This window comes from Micropterus salmoides, unplaced genomic scaffold (assembly GCF_014851395.1).
Source record: "Micropterus salmoides isolate LMB-PRFRI ecotype aquatic unplaced genomic scaffold, ASM1485139v1 Ms_hic_scaffold_6, whole genome shotgun sequence".
NCBI lineage: Eukaryota > Metazoa > Chordata > Actinopteri > Centrarchiformes > Centrarchidae > Micropterus > Micropterus salmoides.
In genome coordinates, this window is record NW_024044348.1 from 4,039,492 (window position 1) to 4,061,476 (window position 21,985).

At 43.8% G+C, this 21,985-nt stretch overlaps 1 protein-coding gene across 1 annotated transcript in view; it reads right to left on the reverse strand.

Moving 5' to 3' along the window:
* The window catches only part of herc1 (HECT and RLD domain containing E3 ubiquitin protein ligase family member 1), a 78,813-nt gene that overhangs the window by 15,012 nt on the left and 41,816 nt on the right, over positions 1 to 21,985 (reverse strand). Inside the window, 28 exon segments of the mRNA XM_038701101.1 lie at positions 885 to 987; positions 1,133 to 1,255; positions 2,130 to 2,285; positions 2,475 to 2,656; positions 2,926 to 3,064; positions 4,741 to 4,866; positions 4,989 to 5,054; positions 5,141 to 5,440; positions 6,588 to 6,761; positions 6,858 to 6,959; positions 7,676 to 7,822; positions 8,083 to 8,203; positions 9,670 to 9,887; positions 9,996 to 10,126; positions 10,854 to 11,054; positions 11,637 to 11,773; positions 13,160 to 13,287; positions 13,385 to 13,593; positions 14,163 to 14,376; positions 16,569 to 16,836; positions 17,227 to 17,401; positions 17,555 to 17,755; positions 17,846 to 17,898; positions 18,825 to 19,093; positions 19,471 to 19,697; positions 19,805 to 19,926; positions 21,186 to 21,441; positions 21,700 to 21,816. Coding sequence (XP_038557029.1) covers positions 885 to 987; positions 1,133 to 1,255; positions 2,130 to 2,285; positions 2,475 to 2,656; positions 2,926 to 3,064; positions 4,741 to 4,866; positions 4,989 to 5,054; positions 5,141 to 5,440; positions 6,588 to 6,761; positions 6,858 to 6,959; positions 7,676 to 7,822; positions 8,083 to 8,203; positions 9,670 to 9,887; positions 9,996 to 10,126; positions 10,854 to 11,054; positions 11,637 to 11,773; positions 13,160 to 13,287; positions 13,385 to 13,593; positions 14,163 to 14,376; positions 16,569 to 16,836; positions 17,227 to 17,401; positions 17,555 to 17,755; positions 17,846 to 17,898; positions 18,825 to 19,093; positions 19,471 to 19,697; positions 19,805 to 19,926; positions 21,186 to 21,441; positions 21,700 to 21,816 — 4,665 coding nt within the window.

The following is a 21,985-nucleotide window of genomic DNA, read 5'->3' on the forward strand; positions in this document are numbered from 1 at the left end:
CAAAGCTCCTGTATTAACGTTAGAGGCGTAAACAAAAGCGCCTGAAGCACTAAGCTTCGAGTCTGGACAGTCAGCCAACAGGACGGCTAGCTGCCCGGTTAACTAGCTACATGCAGCTATCATTAGCAGTAGTTAGCGGCTAAAGTTACAACTAACAACAAGTAAAGCCATCTGTCTATCAGGAAACGCTTTAAATCACGTTGAGGCAGAGCAGCACATCTGATCTAGTTCTCAAGTTTTGTTTTTGTACAGTAATCAGTGAGGCCTGGTCTCACATATCCATATCTCCAGACATTGTGTAAGCGCTATGCAAGCTGCCCCTCAGGAGGCTTCTGGGAGGTTGGCCAATCAGAAGAAAGTGGGCTTTTATGGAGGGAGACAGAAGCTAAAACTGTGTTCAGACAGAGGGTAAAAAGTGGTGCTAAAGTAACAAACAGTTTGAGAAAATAATGTGTTTTTTGAACATTAAAGCATGTAAACATTTTCTAGAAGAAACCCCAAATTCAAGTATCAACGTGAAAATGATCATTATATGGCACCTTTAAAGAAAAAACTACAATTAATGTTCCAAACATGAACTATATTGTGAAAATACTGCAGTTGTCTTCTTTACTGCATGATAAAACATGTAATGTAATTAGGGTTTATGAATATGAAAAACCTTAACGTCACAGAACCAAAGCTACCCAAATGTGACTATGAAGTCAGTATTTATCATTATTAGTGCTACTTCATCATGGGTTGATCTGCTGACTACTTTCTCAATTAACCGTTTAGTCTGTAAACATCAGAAAATAGTGAAAAATGCAAAACTAAATGTCCTAAAGCCTAAGCTTAGCTTAGAAATCAGTTGAGTGTAAAGAAAACGTCAAATCATAGCGTACCTTGGCCAAATGTGAAAACTTTGCCATCTTTAGTTAACGCCACAGAGAACTGTGTTCCACAAGCCACTTTTTTGATGCCGATTCCACACAACACGTCCACTTTCTAAAGGAATTAAAAAAATCAAAACAAACATACATTACATTCGCTCTCAAACAAGATTTAAAGATGGAATCAGCTTCATGAATTTGAACATCTTCGCTTTACAGCTCACGTGGAGCAGCAGGCCTCACAGAGTCACAGCGCCTACCTGAGGCGACGACTTGGCTGTGGAATTGCCAAGTCCCAGTTTTCCATAGTCTCCGTCGCCAAAAGCCCAAACCATCATTCCATCAGCAGAGACGACTAATGTGTGGTTCAGACCACAAGCCACCTGAGGAGGAAACACATGTCAGCATAAACTTGGAGAGATCGTTAATCATCTACTTAACTTTTCAGCTGTCTAAACACAAGAAAGGAAAAAAAAGCTGTTAAAAGATGAATGCTTCTTTCTGTAGTCCTGTCTGTGAACGTGAATTATGGATAAAAATATTAAGACTATGCAAAATAATTAAATAAATCTCACCCCTTCCCTCCCCAAATCACAATATGACGATGCGAGACTGTCACATTGCAGGATGTGCAATGGAAAGCAAGTCAAATGAACTCAAACACCTCAACTTTTTTGCTGCTTGATACAAAAGGAAAATTCGCACGGTTCTCATTTTCCACGATTAATCTCCAAGAGAAGTCTGATGAAACATCATTTACTCTGATTTAAGGGATGTTGGATAGAGTTTGTTGCTAGTGAGTGACACGCAGGCTCTGCATGCACAGCAAACCACCAATCACAATACTGTCCTTGATCAGTTTATCAAACGACCAAAGCAGACCCTGCCCCCCGATGGTTGTTGACAACAACCTGAACATAAGTGAGGAGCAAGAGAAAACCACCCAACCAGTGGATTTGGTTGCAAAAATAAAAGCTACTTTTGTAAAGCACTCAGTGGGCTGGTGCTCTTTTATTTTTATCATTTTTGTTTAAAATATGTTTACTGCATTAAAGCTCAAGAAACGATGGCTTATTATTTTTTATATGCATTTTCTCTACAAAATCACCCCAATAATTCTTGGATGCTTAATTCTTTTCAAATACAGCAATTGAAGTCATCTGATAAAAAATTCCTGTATTTTGTCATATCGCAGAAAAAAGAAAATATTCCAATATCGTGCAGCCCTAGGTAGTTCCAATTCTTTTTCTGTCCTACCTGTCCGACTTGGTAGCCCTCCAGCGCGGTGACCTTCTCTGGTAGCTTCTTGTTCGAGGTGTTTCCCAAACCCAGTCTGCCGTAATCTCCATTACCAAACGTGAAGAGCTTTCCATCAGCTGTCACCACTGCCGAATGTTTGAACCCGCAGGACATCTGAAGGGGAGCAAAGATGCAATTACGCTAACAAAAGCCTACAAAATAAGCACCAAAATAGTATATTACTGTTGGGCACACTTGAACTGAACGGTGCGCTGAAACCTCTTCGTTTTCCAGAACTGAATAAAATCCCCTTTTACTATATCCATGGTTTTTCTAAATACGCCTGAGGAGGGAAAAACTGACCTGAACCACCTCCTCTCCTTGCAACGCTTCAATCTGTCTCGGTCGGCGCTGCCGGTCGCTGTTCCCGTGGCCCAGCTTACCGTAGTCCCCGTCCCCCCAGCTGAACACCTCACCGCTCTCCGTCAGAGCCATGGAGTGGCCGTCGCTGCCACATGATGTGACGAGCTGAGTGACGACAAAACCTGAGAGACAAAGAGACGACCACGCGGTCAAGCTGCGGGCAAGACATCTCCTAGAACTCTCTCACCACTCAAAACTGTACGTCTGTTTCTGCCTTCTCAACTGATCAAATTTGATTATCCAGTTATTAGATTATCAAAGCCCAACTCTATCCCAGTGCCACTGTCATTACACGACACACACGTCTTACTTTCAGATACACAGACAATAGTGAATCAGGCATTTCATCTGACAGTATGTTTGGTAAGAACAACAGATTTGTCAGCGTCACCTTGAAGAGCTGAGATCACAGTGAGAACATGCAGGTCGTCAGAGTTGCCCTGCCCCAGACGGCCGTAGCTGCCCTCCCCGCACGCCAACACCGTCCCGTTAGGCTGAATCACAAAGGTGCAGTTCTGACCACACACCACCTGAAGGAGGAGAGCAGGTGGCGAATGAGGACATGATGCAGTACATGAACAGTGGCTGGTGATATACGGCAGATTAACAAGGGGAGCGATAATAATCACATTTTTTGACATTGGACGATAACAGGAATCAAATGTTTAGCTGGTAAATGGCCCCTTGTCAGAGGAGATACCTTATTAAATCCAAATTTCATTAACTGAAAGGGGAAACAATTCCAATTTTCTTCCTCTCTAAGAACTATAATTGAAATCACACACAAACATTTGAAAATTGTCTTTAATGAAACATTCTTAATGTCTTTATTCGGATCCCAAGTAGCACCAGAATGAGCATTTGCTTTTCTTCCTGTGGTCCATTCAATTGATCAATTTTACATTTTCTCTAAAGCTGCAGCAGGTTACAGGACCGTCTCTCACTCAAACACATCTCCAGGGCTTAAAGCAAGAAAATGTTCAGTGCGCCTGAAATGTGTTCGGGAGTTACAACAAAGATGAAAGGTAAGCGGCAAAAGCGTAACTGTGTTGAAAACTGATGGGGACATAGTGGCTCAGATTAGGGGTGTGACGATACACTTAGCTCACGAGACGAGAAAATAATTGTACGCTGTAATGAAGAAATATTCAGTCTGTGGATCAACTTTTCTGCAAAGACCTATAATCAATGCTTGAAGTGGGAAAAGGGCTGGACGATATGGCCACAAATGTTATCACATTAAAAAATTAAATCGATAATTATCACAATAAATGTCAAATCATTTTTTCTTTCAAGTTTCATGGCTGATTTTTGCTTTTGACTGAAAGTTGGAGAAACCAGACAGTTAATTGTGCCACTTAATGCCAAACAGTGGACACTTCACAAATCTAAGCGCACAACAATCAAAACAATTATGACAAAATCTTTATTCGACAAAATTAGCATGAGTAACATCAGGTAAAATCTGTTTTCAGTCCCTTTAAGCCCTGCATCTCAAAATACAAAAGTGCTCCAGGTTAGGCTGATTATTTCACCTGTGATAACGTTTTCACGGCGCCTACGGAGACCAATGTGGTACAGGATGATAAATCGGCAGCGGTGTGTTCACTGTTGGCTTTACAAATTTAGCATGTCGTCCGTTCGCGGGGGCCATGCTATGGTCCATGGTAGGAAAATATCCACCGTGTCCAGGTTATCTAAAGTAATACCAGATAACATATCTCTGTCTGGTGCTAAAATGGGTCGCCAAATATAGCCCGCTTTGGTGGTTGTTAACATACCTCAGCGGTCTGACTGAGTAAAGTCTTTGTGTGGGAAAACATATTTTGGCCTTCTACTCGCTCACGGTGAAGAACGTCCATGCCGACAACATGTTTTAGAGTATGTGTGTGTGGCTGATGAGAAACCATCGTGTAAATGTGATCGGCACAGAATCGGATATGCGAGTCTGATTGGCCCGGTGAAAAAAGGCCAATTGAGGTCATCGGCCAATCAATCAGAGCATCTCTTGTTTTCTTTCTAAATACAAAAATATGCATCTAATTATGTTAAATTATATACATCTGCACAGTGTAACGGGCAACAGATATACTTACTCTTGCAGTAAAGTATAAAAATAACTACATGTAACTACCAGGTAACAGGTTTTGTGGATGTTGTCAAACACGTGACAGTCTGGGGATAGTTTTATGTGCCGTCTGTGTACCTGTTGTGCCTGAGAGAAGGACGGGGCAGCGGTCGGTACCAGGATGTTTCTGCCAGCCTCTGCCAGCTGGCCGTGTCGCCCTGCACCCCACAGATATACATCACACTTCCCCCCGAGGTGCCAGTCCTGCAAACACCCAACACACACACAAGTGAAAAATGGACAAGAGAAAACATGAAATAAAATAGCGGTTATCGTCACCAGGATCTGTCAGACAAACAGCTAATCCAGGTATCAATCTAAATTACCTCTGGTCTAGAGGTGGCCCAGGACATGATCTGCTCATCCATACCAGACCCCCATTTACTGTTGTCCTGGAAAAACAGAGTACAAGGGCTGTTATTACATGCAACAGAAGGTGTTATTATTTATAAATTACAGTTCCAGCAGCCTCCCTCACCATGAGCAGAGCCATTTCATCTTTGGGCACGGGCTCCAGGTCGGGAACAGAGAACGACTCGGGGAAGGTAGCGCCTCGAGCGAGGGCCTCCGCCGCCTTGACTGTTGTCGAGAAGCAGTCCAACCAGGCCCACTCGCTGGCACACCAGACGGCCGTGCCAGACTCTGGTGGGCAGTGACGTAGGGGAGGAGGCACAGGGGGGAGACACAGGAGCTGGTCCAGGTGGAGACCTACAGCCAGGGAGGCCAGGCACTGCATATAGGGGCTGTGGACGAGCTGCTCCCCACATACGACGTGAGGCTAGAAAGTGAGAAGACAAGGAAACATCAGCAACGACTGGGGGGTGCAGGACAGCAGAACGGGACCATTTCCAAAATTTAAACCCCACCACTTATCACCACATCAACTTGTACTGTTCCTGTGTTGCTTTCTGGTGTGTTATCTTTTTGAATGTGAGTGGAAGGAATTGCTCTCTGTGTTTCGTTTACTTTTGTGCAATTATTAACAGAGATTTAATAGTGACGTTATATTGCACCTACACAGAAAGACGTGCTACCTGACTCAGCATGCATGAAGCTCCACCGTTTAATGAGCAGCTGCGGTCATAAAGAGCAGCAATACATCATTAAATCACACGTCATTACTCCTGCACTTTACAGCTCAGTGATGGTTAGGACGCACCCAAGCGGGAAGCTTCCGGTCAGAGACCTGAGGCGTGAAGTCCTTTAAACTTGCATTCTATTGACCGGAAAGCAAAAAGAAGTCCGGCTCCATTAGAAATAATGGTAAAATGACCTGATTTATTCCCCCAGTAAACACTTTCATAGTTTATGGTCTCAGTCGCTAGTTTCAAGTCTTCTTCAGCACCGCATGATGTTCATTTTGTAAATTATGGTCCCATTTAGAGGAAACATTTAGTTTTAAGCCTGTTGTTCGCTAGACAAAATTGTCAGCCCTGTTAAAATGACAGTTAACGTGAATCACAGATGCACCCAGCTAAGCAACATAGCTAGCTCCGCACACGGCCGTTGGCTCCGCCGCTGTCGCGTCCAAATATGGTCACGTCCGGTGCCGCTGCAAAAACTCAACATGGCGGCGCCCTATCGGCCAAACTCGAGGCTTCAAAACGGCAGCCCACAAACCAACGGGTGACGTCACGATGACTACGTCCACTTCTTATATACAGTCTAAGGACACACCACAAAATCACAGCTGTCTGCTTGGATCAAAACAACTGGAACCTTTCCGACTTGATTAGACTGAATATGTATTTTCATATATGAAATGTATGTGTTGCAAAAAATAGACTTGCAGCAACTTAAAAATGGAGTTTTGTTTTGTACACATTTCCAGTTTGACTATTAATAGTAATAAAGATTACGATGATTTAAATTGTGTAGACAGACAGTTGATACATTAATGTGGAGAACATTTAATGTCCCCGTACCTTCTCGTAGGCGTACTGCTCCTGCAGCATGACCGGCAGTCTCTCCAGGAAAGCCCTCATGCAGGGTGCGATGTTGAGGCCGACTACGCCCTGCTTCTTCAGAGCTGTGCGGCAAGTGGCCAGGACATGGTTGGACGCCATGAACTCTTTGGAGCAGTTCACAACCAGCACATCCTGGAAAAGAAGCAGAGGAGTCAAAAAATGTTTACTTAATTGAAGTGACGCGGCTATAAAACGTGGAAAAATATAAATTAGGTCAAGCCGTCTTACCTTTGACCTGTTGGAGCAGACCGCGACACCCACATCTGGGATCCAGACAATATTCTGGATCGCACCTGAACCGGCTACTACTGTCTGGAGCACTGACCCGTCCTGTTGGACACACACACACACACACACTGACTCTAACAAACACTAGCCGTAGTGTGATCTACAACAGCCAGTAAAACCCAGTTCACACTACACGATTTTTACGGCCTTGCGGCCACCAGTTTTTATGTGTGAACTACACAACGACGCATCAAAACAGCTCCCTGACATATCTCTGACACTTCGCAGACGCCAGCCAGATATCTAGCACGCCAAATATCTGGAGGAGTCGGCCGACTTGACATCCACATCCAGCCAAAGAGAGCAGGCAGCTACTTTCTCCCCGCGAAAGACTTTTCACTCCCCTCCAGCTCTCTCTGCAGCTCAGACGATCCCTGATACCTGCGTGTGCTGATCCATTCATTCACCCAGATCCTTTGTCTTTAGAATCACAAACAGCTGTTTCGTCTGTAGGTTCGCCTCATTTCATGTGCGTTTTCTTGACAAAACGAGGTTTGGAGACCAGCGTCGGGTGACAGAGTCCTTGTCAGCTCTGTCACCAATCAGCACGTAGTGTGAACGCTACAACGGCTTCAAGACAAATTGTGTACGCTGACGTTGAAAGTCGTGTAGTCTGCACGAGGCATAAGAATCATTCGTTCTTTTCACCTCTATGTTTCCATTTTACGCATTTCACAAGTACATCTATGTGACTTTGTGTATTTCCATACATCCTGTTTGGGCGTTTTCACCTCCATCTGTGTGAGTGTGTTTCTTACCCGCAGAGACCAGATGTTCATGAGGCCTCCCACTCCGCCAGATGCCAGAGCCAGACCATCCGGGCTGAAGGCCAGCGTTCTCACTGGAGTGATGTGGCCCTTCAGCTGGAAAACACACACCGCTCCATCCCGCGACCACCGGGATGACTGCAACACAGAGACAGCATGTAAGCGCGAGAACGCACCATCACATTTTGTGATCTGTTTGAAATTGTGCTTCTTGTGATTCTAAGTATGTACAGAGAGAACAAGCAACATGATATATTGGTGTGAATCTGTAGGTATGTCTAGGAAATTGAAAGAAATGCCACAAGCATTTTACCTTCTTTATATTACATTAATAAACATCAAGCAACATAAAATTTCACGTCATTAGTCAGGTGATTTTTAAGAGCAATTATAAGTACCATGAATTTAGGTTTTGCCTCGTGCTCCCACCATCCCTCTGAGTCAGAGGAACAGGACTCTGGGAAGTTACAGATGTCTTGAGGAACAGTCCAGACGGAGACCAGGCCATTCTGGCAGCATCTGAAAAACACAGCGACACATGAAAACTAACCGCAGGAAATATTCTTTCATGGAAATATATTGTCCTTGTGTTCCAAACATGCCGGGGGTTAAGAACGAAAATATTTCCTTGAGATTGCAGCGGATTAGACATTTCTAACAATGTTCAAATCTATGCTTAATCTGCGAGATGGAAGATAAACAGGACATCCCAGAGCAGGTAAAACGCACCAAGGTCCGAACCAGAGTTCATGTTTTGATACATTCGGTTAGTTTTGGCTCTGTTTCACACTGCAGTCACCTATGCAGCGCACTAAAGGACTTTACCTGGCTGGACTTGTGTCATCATCCATGTGGGCTGCGTCTCCCCATACTTATCTTTTGACACGGATTGGTTGAACAGTTCCACGGGGAGCTTTGAGCAGGATGACAGAAGGAGGAATGTACAGATGTCGTTGCCACTATATTGTTATTATTACGGCACTAGCCTACTACCTGCAGCACCAACTTTACTCGCGACACATTCTCATCTCAGAGCGTCTATTACCGACGCTTTGAGACAGGCTACTTCAAATTCGCCGAATAAACGTCCTCGATGTGCGAACAATAGGCCTATATCACCGGCGGTGTTGCGGCAGAACACCGGCAGCAAAGGGGGAGAAGACTTCAAGCAATCCTTCTGATCCTCCGTTTGAGGCGAGACCATAATCGTGTCCTTTTTTCAAAGCATTTCTCCGTGCATTTGTTTGTTTCTGGTTTACACGGGAACCACTGAACTTCCTGTAAATAGACTGAAAGTCCGAACCGTCCAAAAAAAAAAAACTCAAGAACGAACTGATTCAGCCGGCAAGATGTAAGTACAGATAGATCTGGATTCTGCAAGTTTTGTGTGCATGGATTGTGTGTGTTAAAACGTTCCTTACATCAGAGCACGGACCTGTGACAGTATATTTGGAACTTTTAACCAACACAGAGACAAGGTGCCAAAGATAACAAAATACATATATTAAATACACCGAATGCCTGCCTCTAGCAAGCGAGCGACATTATCTGCATGTTTACAGGGAGCTGATACACGCAGAGCAAACAGTTTGCTATGTGCTCCGGGGAAAGGGTGCACAATTTATCAAGTAACCAAACGGGGCCCAATAGTCGCCTATCACATCCTGAAAATGAGCAGCTGCCTGTTTTGGTTCATCGGAGCACATTTGAATTTTTGCAAACAACAGAAGCTGATGGTGAAATTTAGCAGAGCAGGGGCTTAGTGAAGAAAAATAGGGATGCAAACTCGTCCTTTTAAGCTGAGGTCACGTTTCCTTTGGATTTTAAGTGTTAAATTGTTATGAACTTTACAGTAATATCATCATTGACCAACCATAATTATTTAAATGATGAGCGAGGAGGTAAAGAGAACACCTCAAATACTGACTCACAAAATCAGAAAGTATGATCCGCCACCGTCATGTCTACTATTTCAAACAACTTACATGGCAAACATGCTGAGGGGCTGTGGTCCACGTCCAGGCAGGCTGCACCAGGCCACACCGTTAACCAGGGAGGGGTGTCTAAGACTCTGCAGGCAGTGCCAGCCAGAGCCTGAGTCGGAGTGAGAGTCCGGACTGGCCCACAGCTTCACAGTCTCCTCTTTGGCACAGGTCAGCAAGATCCGACCAGTAGGACTCCACTTCATACTGGTGATTGACTCCTGTAAAAACAACACGCAGAGAGATTCAGTTCTGAGAAGAACTTGGCTATAAACCCACAGTTTTAAAATGAAAACATCAGATTCTTTATTTTTGTAGAACGATTTTACCTTGTGTGCATCAATGACCACGATGGCTCCTTTTTCTAAGGGCTCTTTGGATCCGATCAGCAGCTTGCCATCTGCGTAGCCCACAGCAAAAGGCTTGTCTTCACTGTACCAGGCTATGTGCATCACTGCCACTGAGAGAGGATAAAATGTCACTTTGGAAGACAGGTACGAGGGGAAGGCAGGAGTTTTATCACTAAAGCCTTGTATCACTTTACTTGCTTTTAACTACACGTCGCGTACGCAAGATGGCTGCCACGCGTATCCTTTGGAGCGAAGGTTGTGCACGTCTCCAGAAATTTGAGATGCAATTCAGCACATGAACGTGGGGGCAGTATGTCGATCTGACAGGCAGGTCAGCAGCAATCTACTGTTCCGCACACCAGCCCAGGTGGTGGCGGTACGCAGTTGGTTTGCCAACCGCCATTAAACGCAAAAGAAGAAGAAGAAGGAGGAGGTCAGCAGCAGACTTTAAAAAAGGAGATTTATGGTTGGAGGTTTACAATAAAACTCCTGGAGCTAGTCCGCGATTACCGAGATCGTTATGATGTCTCATTAAAATCACAACCTCCTCAAGTGTCGCTGCGTTTGGTTTGTTTACGATGTGCAAATTCGGAGGTTGTCAAGGAAGATAATCCGGTGTCGGCGAGGGATGATCTGCCCCCTAGTGGATTCACGTTTAATCCTCCAGGAACACGCAAATGACGCAGGCAAGTATGTGAACAATGCCGTTCGCATCGGCGACGCCCGTCTCCGCCTACGCATTGTTAGAAAGCAAGTATATCGGGGGCTCAAGTGCGTACAGTCAAACACATATAAACACAGAGATGTATCACTCATTCAGAAACTCCCTCTTCTTACCATCTTTCCTGTAGCAGTGCTCCAGCTCGGTGCGGTGCATACTGGAGGTATCCAGCACCTCAATGAGGCCCAGAGATCCATCCATTCGTCCCACCAGTAGCATGTCTTTGGGTTCCCCGCACCACAAGGACTCTGCCTCCTCTTTAGGCCAAGCCAGCGCCGACACCCAGTGAGGCTGCACATCTAAAAGGCCCTTACCACCTGAGAAAAGAGGAACGGAGGTCTCGGTTAGTGTAGAGCTGTTACCCTGTTCATTTTATCACACTGAGAATATGCGACACTGTATGCATTATAAGACACTTTAACATTTCTTTAAAGGCAAAATCAAGGGCTTGAACTGATTACACAACAATGCCCACAGAAAGACGGTAATGCAGAGTGTGGGTTTCACTTGCTTGGGCAATAAAGACACAGTCACATTACAATTGCACAAGAGAAAATGTGCTCATGAAAGCTAATAGGAATATGATTGTGGACTTTCACCCTTGAAGCGATTGAAAGTAGCCAAGGACAGATGGTGCTTGCTTCAGGGTGTGTGGTGGGAGGCAGGAAGAGATGATTGGACCACATTCAGTCCCCGGGCATATTCATTTTTTATAGGAGCTATAAAATCTTAATGCCCTCTCATTCATATTCTGTGGACCTCACACACCAGCAAGCAGGGCCACATAACACATTTTATACCGAAACAGTTTTTCAAAACAACTCAGAGGGAGCTCATCATCAACATACGTTATAATAAAATAAAAACAGTATAGAAGAGCTTGAAAAAAATATGTTTACCATTAACTTGCCAGATGTTGACCATTTTCTCCATGGCGGAGGCCAGATATTTTCCGGTGACACTCCACGCCAGAGGAGACAGGCAAGGGTCGCTGGGAGATCCCAAACCTGACATGCCCTCTTCTGAAGAGCCATCACTGATGAGAAAACACAGAAAAAACAGAAATGAGACAAACACTTAAAGCTGCATTAATTTATTTATTTGGCCACACACACATCTTATGAAGTTGTTAGCAAACTGTTGCCTATTCACACATCCAGCTGACACAGAATAACATTAGCATTGATTTGATGTTCTCTGAGCTGTTTTGGTCTTCTCTTATTCCTGAGAAAACTGGCTCTTTAGCTGCTAAATGCTTGTCGCTACCTTTGTCCGACTGTCTTGCTGGGCAAATAGTATATGCCACGTTTATCAGAGCTTTTTAGCTGAAAACAGCTGCCTGTTTCACTTGCCACTAGTATCGAGAAGAGATCGTATTACATTAAGCATGTGTACGAGTGTGTGCTTCCCAGCGAGTGGTCAACATCAACCTATGGACGCTTATTTTCGTGTCCCCAGTGTCTTCTTTTTTTCCCATATAGGGGAATCCGATCTCACATTTTCTGAAGTGTTTTTCAGAGGTGTGTAAAGAAAGCCAGAGACTCTTTTGAATGTCCTTCAAAACTTTTCAAAGTAAAAGCTCTCAGTTAAACACGACACAAAGGACGGCTGCAAAAATGTTCTCACGCTTTTATTTTGTAGGCACAATCACTTAAGAGGAAGTGATTATGTGAGTATTATTTTTATTTTTTTTGCTGCTATCAAAGTAATCTGGCCAATCTTTCTAGCGGGCCACCTTTGGCCCGCGGGCCGCCTATTGCCGACCACTGCTATAGGCCCTAAAACACACATTTATTTCATCATATTAAACTTTAGACTCTTCTCACACCACTAAGTGGCACAGCTAAATTAATCTCCACATCTTGGCAAAATATTTGGTGATGTAGCTAGTTGAACCTTTTTGTAATATTTTTTCCTATTGTAAACTAAACTGATTCTGAACTACTGTAAGGCAAGCTAACCGCTAACACTCGTCAGTCACCATCGCTCCCAGAACTTCTTTCTGTTTTCTTTGTACTGTACTGATTCCAGAGGCCTCAGGGGAAAGGTCATACTCTCACATAGCATTTTATTCTCAGGATTTTATATAAATTCATTGAATAATGAGTTTTATTAAAGAAAAGGAAAAATTCTCCAATCAGTACAAAAAATGTACGGGTATAAGTTAACCAAAAGCGAACTCAAAGTGAAACATTTTGCTGTTTTAAATGCTGGTATGACCAGGCCTTTAGTCATTTTACCCTAAAAATATAGATAAGTGCAGATTTAAAAAATAAGCAAAACAAATAAGACATGCTGTAGCTGCAGAGAAATCACAGTTTTGTGACTCCGATCTGGACCCAGGATGTAACATTTTACATACTGAGGTATCTGGAGGTAGAACATGGCACTGTAGCATACGTGGTGTTTCAGGAAGCCTTACTCTTTGTTGAAGATGCAGGTCTGCTGGAGGGCGTACTGGCTCTTGGTTACGTTCCACATCCTGACCGTCCCATCATTACCGCTGGTAGCCAACAGGCCTTTCTTACTGCACCATCCACAAGTGATGACCTGAGTGAAACATATTAATATTTTTTTTAATACCAAACAGTTAAACACTTGAGTTCTAAACGACCCAGATAACACCTCTGATCCTGCGCTGACTCACTCTGCTCTGGTGAGCCTCTAGCTTGATGAAGGAGCACTTTCGCAGATCGCCCGCCATGTCGGCAAAGGTCTGGGGCCGGCTCTGGTTGTTGTCACGGTCGTGGGCGGCCAGCGTGCGGACCAGCTGCTGGGCGGCCCACTGGCGGTGTTGCGACGAAAGCCTGGAGGACAGGCAGCAGGCCGCCAGAGCGTTGGCGAGCTCCAGAGGCCCTACAGCGGAAGGATTTTGGGAAGGATGGGCATACAAATGCGCAATTAGACCTGCTCGACACGGAACACAAGGTGACAAGGTTGCCCGGTGAGTGACAAAGAAAAAAAAATGAAAAAGACAAACACAAAAAGCACAGAAGAACCAAAAGGTGACCCGAGTGAACAGAGAGAAACATAGCAAGGCTGGAACAAGCATGAGTCATGTGTGAATGAAAGCTTAACAGACATTTCTCATAAATTATGCCAAATTACACAAATACATGCTAATAATTATAAGATGATAAACATCTAGGCCAGTAATAAATATAGCATAAAACAATTTGAAAAAATTTGAAGCCACAAAATAAATAATTTTGATACGATATGTAGCATGTAATGTGGCATCAATCAAGGTGGTGCCATGTGCAGTTAGTTTAATTACTCTTATATAAAAAAGTTCAGATATTTTGGGAAAATATACAATGAGTATTCAGTACTTACTTAGCACAGGAACTACCGATTAAATATTATCATGGTGAGATATATAAGACAACCAATGAGATATCTCCTTCTATGTGAAGTCTACAAACCTCTTTTCTCCATGTCAGCCTTGTCATAAGCAGGTCTGAGTCTGGCCCCTTTATCTGCCAACAGGGCCACCAGAGCCTGCGTGACCACAAAGTTGGGAGAGGTGACGAGCTTGTTCTCCTCGGCTACGCCACGCAGAAAGCTGGGCAGGAACTTCCTCTGGATGGGGTCGTCCACTGTGGTCAGATTCATGCCGGTAGCAGCTGAGATCAGGTTCTGAAAAGGTCACATTATTATGCAGCAGATGAATATATATTTATATATATTAGGGCTGTCCCCGACTAAGGATTTGCATAGTCGAATCAGAATCGTCAAGTCCTGCCTGTAGTCGACTGATATTTGAATCATGTGTGTTTTTGTGCACGAGGTGGGGGGAGGTGGGGTTACACACGGTAGCTCCGCTTTAATCTTGAGAAGCTGCAGAGCTGCGGTCTCTAGTCATTCAACTTCCACTGTAAATTTCCAGCTAAACTGAGGCTTATTGTTGACCCTATCCTCTCTCTCTCTCTCTCTCTCTCTCTCTCTCTCTCTCAGAGTTTTGCGTGCATGCCGTGCTGGCGACAGCTGCCTGAACATTGCGGTTCCTTAAGTTATTGGGAGAAAACTAGTAGTTCTATGTAAAAATCACACGTTGAGCACCCCCATATTGCCAAAATGGCGTGATCCTTGTTTTGCTGCGAAACTGTGAGATTGACAGTCGAACCAGGCTCCGCCCATCGAAGCTTCGAATCTTCGGGGTCAGCGCTAATATAAATATATATATATATGCCTGTTTCTAATACCCTGCTGCAGTGAGGACCTGGTTTTCCAGTAAATAAAGTCTTTTTTGCAGTATTTACAGAATCTACTGCACTTAAAGAAGTACTTCAAAAATGTGTTAAGTGCTTATTTGTTTTCTTTATGAAAGCGAGACAAGAAGATTGACATCAGTAGAGATGGTAACAGCACACAACTCCTCCCCTAAAACCACAGTTTTTTGTTTTTACATTTCCGTTTGGGTGGGGATTAAACAAACAAGATACAGCGTGTTAATTGGAGACCTAAGGTGCTGGTAGGTGTACTTTTGAACTTTGGACAGAGCCAGGCTAGCTGCTTCCACCAGAACATGACGCACAAACAAAAGTTAATAAGTATATTTATCATGTTTCTTCATTGGATATGATAACTTTTAACTAACCTACAGGACGTTGCTCACGTTGCTCCTTTAAATGAACATACATACAGGTATTCCAATGTTGAAAAGAATTTACAATCTGTGGTATACATTAATGTTTTCATGAGAAGCAGTAACAGCTACACAACATGTAATAATAATAATAATAATAATAATAAACACATTCAGCTTTAACACTGATCACTGCCGGCAGCAGTTATATTTCAGTATCTGCCAAGGGCCATCAATAAATCTTTAGTCTGAGTCAAGCAACTGAAGGCAACAAACAAATCAGCACGTGGCCCTGCTCATGTATATTTCATAGCTTGACTCTTGGATAATTTTTACAGGATGTGACATTTAATAATTTTTACGTTATGCTTCTTCACTGGCACATAACCAACACACAGTGGGAAGAAAAGACTACGTGATGGGCAATATAACTGAGCAGAGCTGAGTGCTTCAAACACAAAATAAAAAGGACATCCTGGAGGCCTTGTGGTTGAAGACATTGACCATGTAATCATCCTTGGCTCATGTCCGACTGGGGACCTTTGTTGCATATTTTGCCTCCACTCTCTCCCATATTAATGGCCATTTCTTCTTTTATTGTATTCTATCTAACTAAAGGCAAATACGCACCAAAAAATACTAGGGTTGGCCCGAATGTCATTTTTTGAGCTTCGAAGCCTCGACAGTAATTAACAGCGAATAATCGAAGCTTCGACTTCTGACTCTGTGTGTATGTGAGAGAGAGAGAGAGAGAGCACCTTTTTTCTTTGCTTACATAGTGTAGGCTATATAATAAAAGCACCTTATTATTACCAGAAGGTTGTGCTTAACTGTTCTCACAGCTTGGCTAGAAGTCCCAAGCGCAGGACTAAGAGAGGGAGGAGTTAGATAAAAGAGAAATATTTACTGCTGTGTTGAAGTGATCGGAAATTGAGAGGCCGAGTATCTGAGTTGAGCAGGTCCAGCAAAGATCACGGGAATATATTAATCGGGCGGCGGTCCAGAGAGAGCCGACAGCATGACTTTTAACTTTTTTTTTTAAAAGCCTACTAAATGACTGCCAGTGTCATCACACAGTTTAAAGTGCTCCCCCAGAGCTTCATTTTGTTTTCCCTTTGATGTGAACTGGAGCGTTACATTCACTGCTGTGGGCGGAGGTCAGGCGTGCTAACAAAAAAAACAAACAAAATGAATGAAGCCCAGATATGAATTAAGAAGCAGGCCGACGAGTAACACTGTGTACCTGAGTGCAGAGCTGCACCAGCAGCTTGGCGGCGTTGGGACTGTTGGAGGCCAAGCAGCCCACTGCTGTGCTGAGGTAAGCGAGACAGGAGATGGGTTTGCTCGCCTTGGCGGCTCCACGGGTCCTTTCAGCGTGGCCAGAGCCTGCTGTAGGACTGGTGGAGAGACCGGCTCGACCCGCTGCCGCCAGACACATTAGCCTGACCAGAGTCCTGATGTCAGTCAGACCGAGAGACTCCAGACCTGCTGCAAGGCTGCAGCTCGAGCCGCTGGGTGGGGAGGGAAGGAAGGGTGGAGGCGGGACAGAAGGAGAAACGTCATTTACTGCATAACTGACATTTTAGGAACATTTTTCAACATTCAAATTAATGTTTGATTTGATTTTTGTCATCCAAAAGGGATGAAATTAATAAAATATTTCCATAATATACGTAATAAGCCTTTATATTTTATTTACCTGCTTTATTTCACTGAATGTAGTATCTAGTGATTAGCAAAAAAAAGGTGGCAAATATGTCGAACGGATGCTCACATAAACCATAGAGAAAATCGCTGTACATCTGGGACATCATCATGTGATGGGTTCCAGAAAGATGAAGATTTGTTATTGTTCATTTCAAATAAGACTAGGGGTGCAGTCATATGTTGTGTTAGACTACCTGACAGACAGCAGGGACAGGGCCCTCATCACCATGGTCCTGGCCAGCAGCACCTGGGCTGCAGCCGTCACCCTCCTCAGAGCCATCACTCGGTCATGGGGGTTCTGGAGAGCTGCCGCCTGCTCGCCGAGGGTCACCCTGCCCGATGAGCTCTTATCCACCGAGGTCTGACAGCCTGAGCACAAACACACAGTTTACGGATGTTACTTAGGTAAAAAAAAAGAACAACACAGGCTTTAAGGGTTGAACTAAACACTATATACATTCCTATAATATTCAGAAATCACATATGTTGTTGTCCCCAGAAGTCAAGGGATATTAATCTCACCTATCTGCAGCAGAGTCTCTTCCATACTGTTGGCGGCCGTCACCATTGCAATGGAGGCTCCTAGTGGGTCACTGTCAGGGAACTGGACAGCCTCGGGAACAATCCTGCGCTCGCTAAGACCCAACGGGCCGGCCAAAAGCTCAAACTCCTCCTCCCCCGTCAGCTTCTCATCTTCATCGACATCCAGCATGTCCCAGTCCTCTGTAGCGGGACAGACGCAAACAATCAGAAATCAACAGCACATCAAAGTGAATTTCAAATTGAGTTTGAAATGTTTGCAATACACTTCACCTTCGTAGACACTGTCCTGCTTTCCCAGGAGGTCAGGAGCCTGTCCCTTATACCTGGGTGCAGATCACAGAACAAAACAGGTAAATAGTGCAGAAATAAAACACAACATGACATACCGTCCAAAAACAGAAGTACGGGCAGCTTTTGTACAGGAATTTTGGCTTTTGTAAGGGAACAGTGGTCCGAAGTTTTACCTCAAATTGTCTCTCAAATTAATATAAAAATTATAATTTAATAAAAGAGTGTGAAAACAGTTGGCAAACAAACCAACACAAATCAAGGCTGACATCACATGTATACAGGCAAACACCCTGAGAGTCAGTAGTACTCAAGTCTGAGGAAGCAACAGTTACATTTTTCAACACAGCTGTAAAAACAATACTGTTTGAAATATCTGATGATTTAAATAAACAATCATTTTTGGGAGGAATGGTGGAGATTCTGTTAGTGCTGAACAATAAAACAATAAAAAGAATTATCACAATATAATTTTTTTTCAATAACAACATAACAAATGTTCAATAAATAATTAATAAATGCTTGATTTTATTCACTCGAATCACACATGAATTAGGACTTTTTTTTATTAAGATGTTTATTTTGTTGAGGAAAAAAGACTTTTACAAATTTCGGCAGCGAGAGCAGTAATAAACTGTGGCAGCGCCGTGACAAAAGTCCGACAGTAACTAAGGGGGGGGGGGGCGTGGCTTAGCGAAGGGTCACTTTCAAAATTTGAGTGTTTGAAATATCTCACGATTTAAATAAACAATCGTATTTGAAAAGAATCTCCTGTAGAATCTCGCAGAACATTTTTTGCTCTCCGGTGGAGACCCTGTTTATAAATTACCCCCAACATGTCAGCAGATATATCAGCCCAGATTATCAGACCAGCTTTAGTAGCAACCCAAAGTTGCAGTTAGGTCATAAGGACTAAGTCAACAATAAACAAATGACACAAATCTTTCTCAGGTGTGCATACCTCTCCACAATGGGGACTTTGGCCTTGCTTTTGATGGCCAAGTACTTCTCTCTGCAGCCGCCACACAGCAGGTAGTAAGGGTTTCCACTCCCACACTCCCCTCCGAACCAGCCGTCTACGTAGGAGCCGTTACTACGGTAGCCTTGCCGGTTGGCGCTGCGGCCGCAGCCTGGGTGGCTCTTCTTCATGTGTTGATTGAAGTTGGCCACGTTGGCCTCGCACAACTCGCACACCACCACTTCATCTCGATCGTCTGTCTCACACACGTGCTGCGAGGTGTGGTACAATTACACAGGAACACACACGAAGACAAACATGTATTTACACAATACGCACACAAACAAGACAGAGTTGAACAGCAGTTGAGCATCCGTGCAATGTTATGTGTTAGAAATATGAACCAATGAGAGCTTTGGATTAATGAGTTCCTTCCCCAAACAGCAGACAACTTTCAGCACTGAGAATCCAAGTGTTTAGTCTTTCATTTCATGCCAGTTAGATGAATTGAGTGTGAGTGGTCTGACTCATAAAGCAGGCATTTCAGCATGCATGTTATGAATTTACTGTGAGTGCGAAGTGATGCGGGGCAGGTAAAGAGCAGAAAGGTGTTAGCAGCCCTCTAGCCATAGCATAAAGTCACACACACCCATGTTGGCCAGTCCAGTACCTCCGGGATCCACATTCCCAGAATGTCGGTGTCACTGGCAAGGTCCTGGCCGAACATGGCCTCCATGGTCTCCTCGTCCAGGTCCATCTCCAGCTCTTCATCCAGGTTGAAGTCGTAAAGGGCACCCGGGTCTTGTTGCTGTTGGAGGGATGAGGCCTCCCGACGTGACTGGCTGTGGTGGGCCTGCACCGAGCGGTACAGTCCGGCTTAGAAGGAAAGGAAGTGTAAAGTGAAGCGAGGAAGTGGGAGACAAATCTGCACTTACGACTGAAGGTGAAGAAAGGTGGAAGACGTCTTTCTGGGATATAATTACCAGCGCGGGCTAACAGTGTGCGTGCAGCCAAGTCAAAGCGGTGTTTCCTACCGACAGCAGAGCGGCCTCTGAGCGGAGCACCGTTGGAGGCTGATGCACTGTCCTGTTCCAGACCCTCAGGACTACAAAGTACACAAATATAGACTTTATATTATATACTTTTACAAATAAACATCCGTCTAAGATTCAGTGTCCTTTCGATGATAGTGTAAAAATATAGAAAGTGTATATCAGAAAGGTGAACAGAAACTTTCCATACCTGTGTTCCCTTTATTAATTTGCTCTTATACTTCAACGAATTAACTTTACAGTGAAGAAGAAAAACACACATCTTTCCTAAGATCAGATTCCTTTACAGAATATTCCTTTTAAATTCTAAATGTTAAATATTCCACAACTAATAACTATATTTAAATGTTTCTGACCCCAAGTACAACATATATGGTGACTATGATGATTCCACCAACTGAATAGAGAACATAAAGTTCTTCAACTTCCTGCTGAGGGTACTTGACAACAGAGCCCTGCTGATTTGGGATTTTTAAAACCGATACAGATTTTGATATTTGAGGATTTTAAAATCCTATCGGCCAAAATAATTTTTCTTCTTTTCAACAGTTAACAGTTTTTTGAGCAAAACTACAGCTCATTATGTCAGTTGATTGCTGTGTTTTGTGTTGCCTACAAGGGAGATGCAGAGCGCCCTCTGGTGGACAAACTACGCAGACTCTATCTTCTGTCTCTTCGTAAACACGGTAGGATCTATCTGCAATTAGCTCATATCGGACGATAATATCAGCACGTCGATTTATTGGTCGGCCTCTACTTGAAAATAACAGTTCTGGGATTCTCTCTTGGTTTTCTCAGATCTCGGTTTTATTCTGCATAATCTTTGGATCAGACTTCTGTGGCTGTACGTCTGCACTGATAATGTGTAGATGCTTCTGAATTTCAAACTTATCCACACTTTACTCAACATGGTATTTGGTGAGTATGTATCTGTACTTTGCTCATGTATGATAAGAGTAAATTCTGGTACTGAAATCTTGAAAGTATTCTTTAGATTTAGAACTAACATTATGAATTAGAGATCTTCACGGGTCCACCTGGACCGAGACCTGACCTGGGTCAGAGAGCAGAGTCAGTCCAGGTCTCATTATACTCAGTGTGTTTGGGAAGAGTAGCATCTTGTTTTACTGCCACAGGTATCGGCCCGAGTGTCAATATGTATTGATGTATCAGTTATTTCTGCAAATTTATCCTTTTCCAGTAAATTATTATTATATTGCTGCTCCTTTTGAGCACGGCTGCTTGTGAAATGATCATGTTGGGTGTCCAATGTTTCGGATGCTAATTTTAAATACACTTTTTTGTGCTGTACCTCTCGCTGAAGCCCTCCTCCATTTCTGAAGCATCTGCGCTGGCTATGTCTCCAGGAGAGCACAGATACGAGCTCCTCTCCAGAGATTTGCCTCCAGTAGAGGCTGTTGCACCCGGACAGGACGAGTCGGACCCATCACCACCAACGCCGCTGCCTCTGGTGTGAGGCTCGTCATGTTCGTCCTCTGTACCTGGATGCTCTATCATCCACATGGCCAGCACTGTGATGTTCTGAGCGTCTGCTTCTCCTCGGGCACCTGAGAGAACAGAAACACACACACACCCCTCAATACACCACACAGTCACACCTGCTGTGCTTATCAGGCCACGGTTACTAAACCAAATAGAAAATCGATGATGATATTAATCGTTAGTTGAAGCCTTAGAAGGCTCTGCTCTTTTTCTCGCTCCGTTGTGAAGCCTCCCAACTTGTGTTGCTCAGAAAAAGAATTGAGCTGAAACGCACTGATTTAAATGAAATAAAATGGCGAACAGGGAACTTGAGTGAGACTGACCCGTGGCTTCCAGAGCTTTGGTGATCTGGCGCAGGGAGAAGCCCATCTCCAACAGAGGAACAGCGATGGCAGGAGGAGGGGGAGAAGTGGACAGCCTGCTGCTGGGGTCTGACAGAGCTGGAGCAAACAACCACCACAGTATGTGAAATTATTAGAAAATCTGGGTTATATGTTTGAATATCGCTCTTTGTGTGTATCAATGTTATAATGCAAAATCTACACTTATTTGATTATTTTATATATAAGTGGTTCCGTTTGGAAAACAATAAATAAATAACTCAGATGT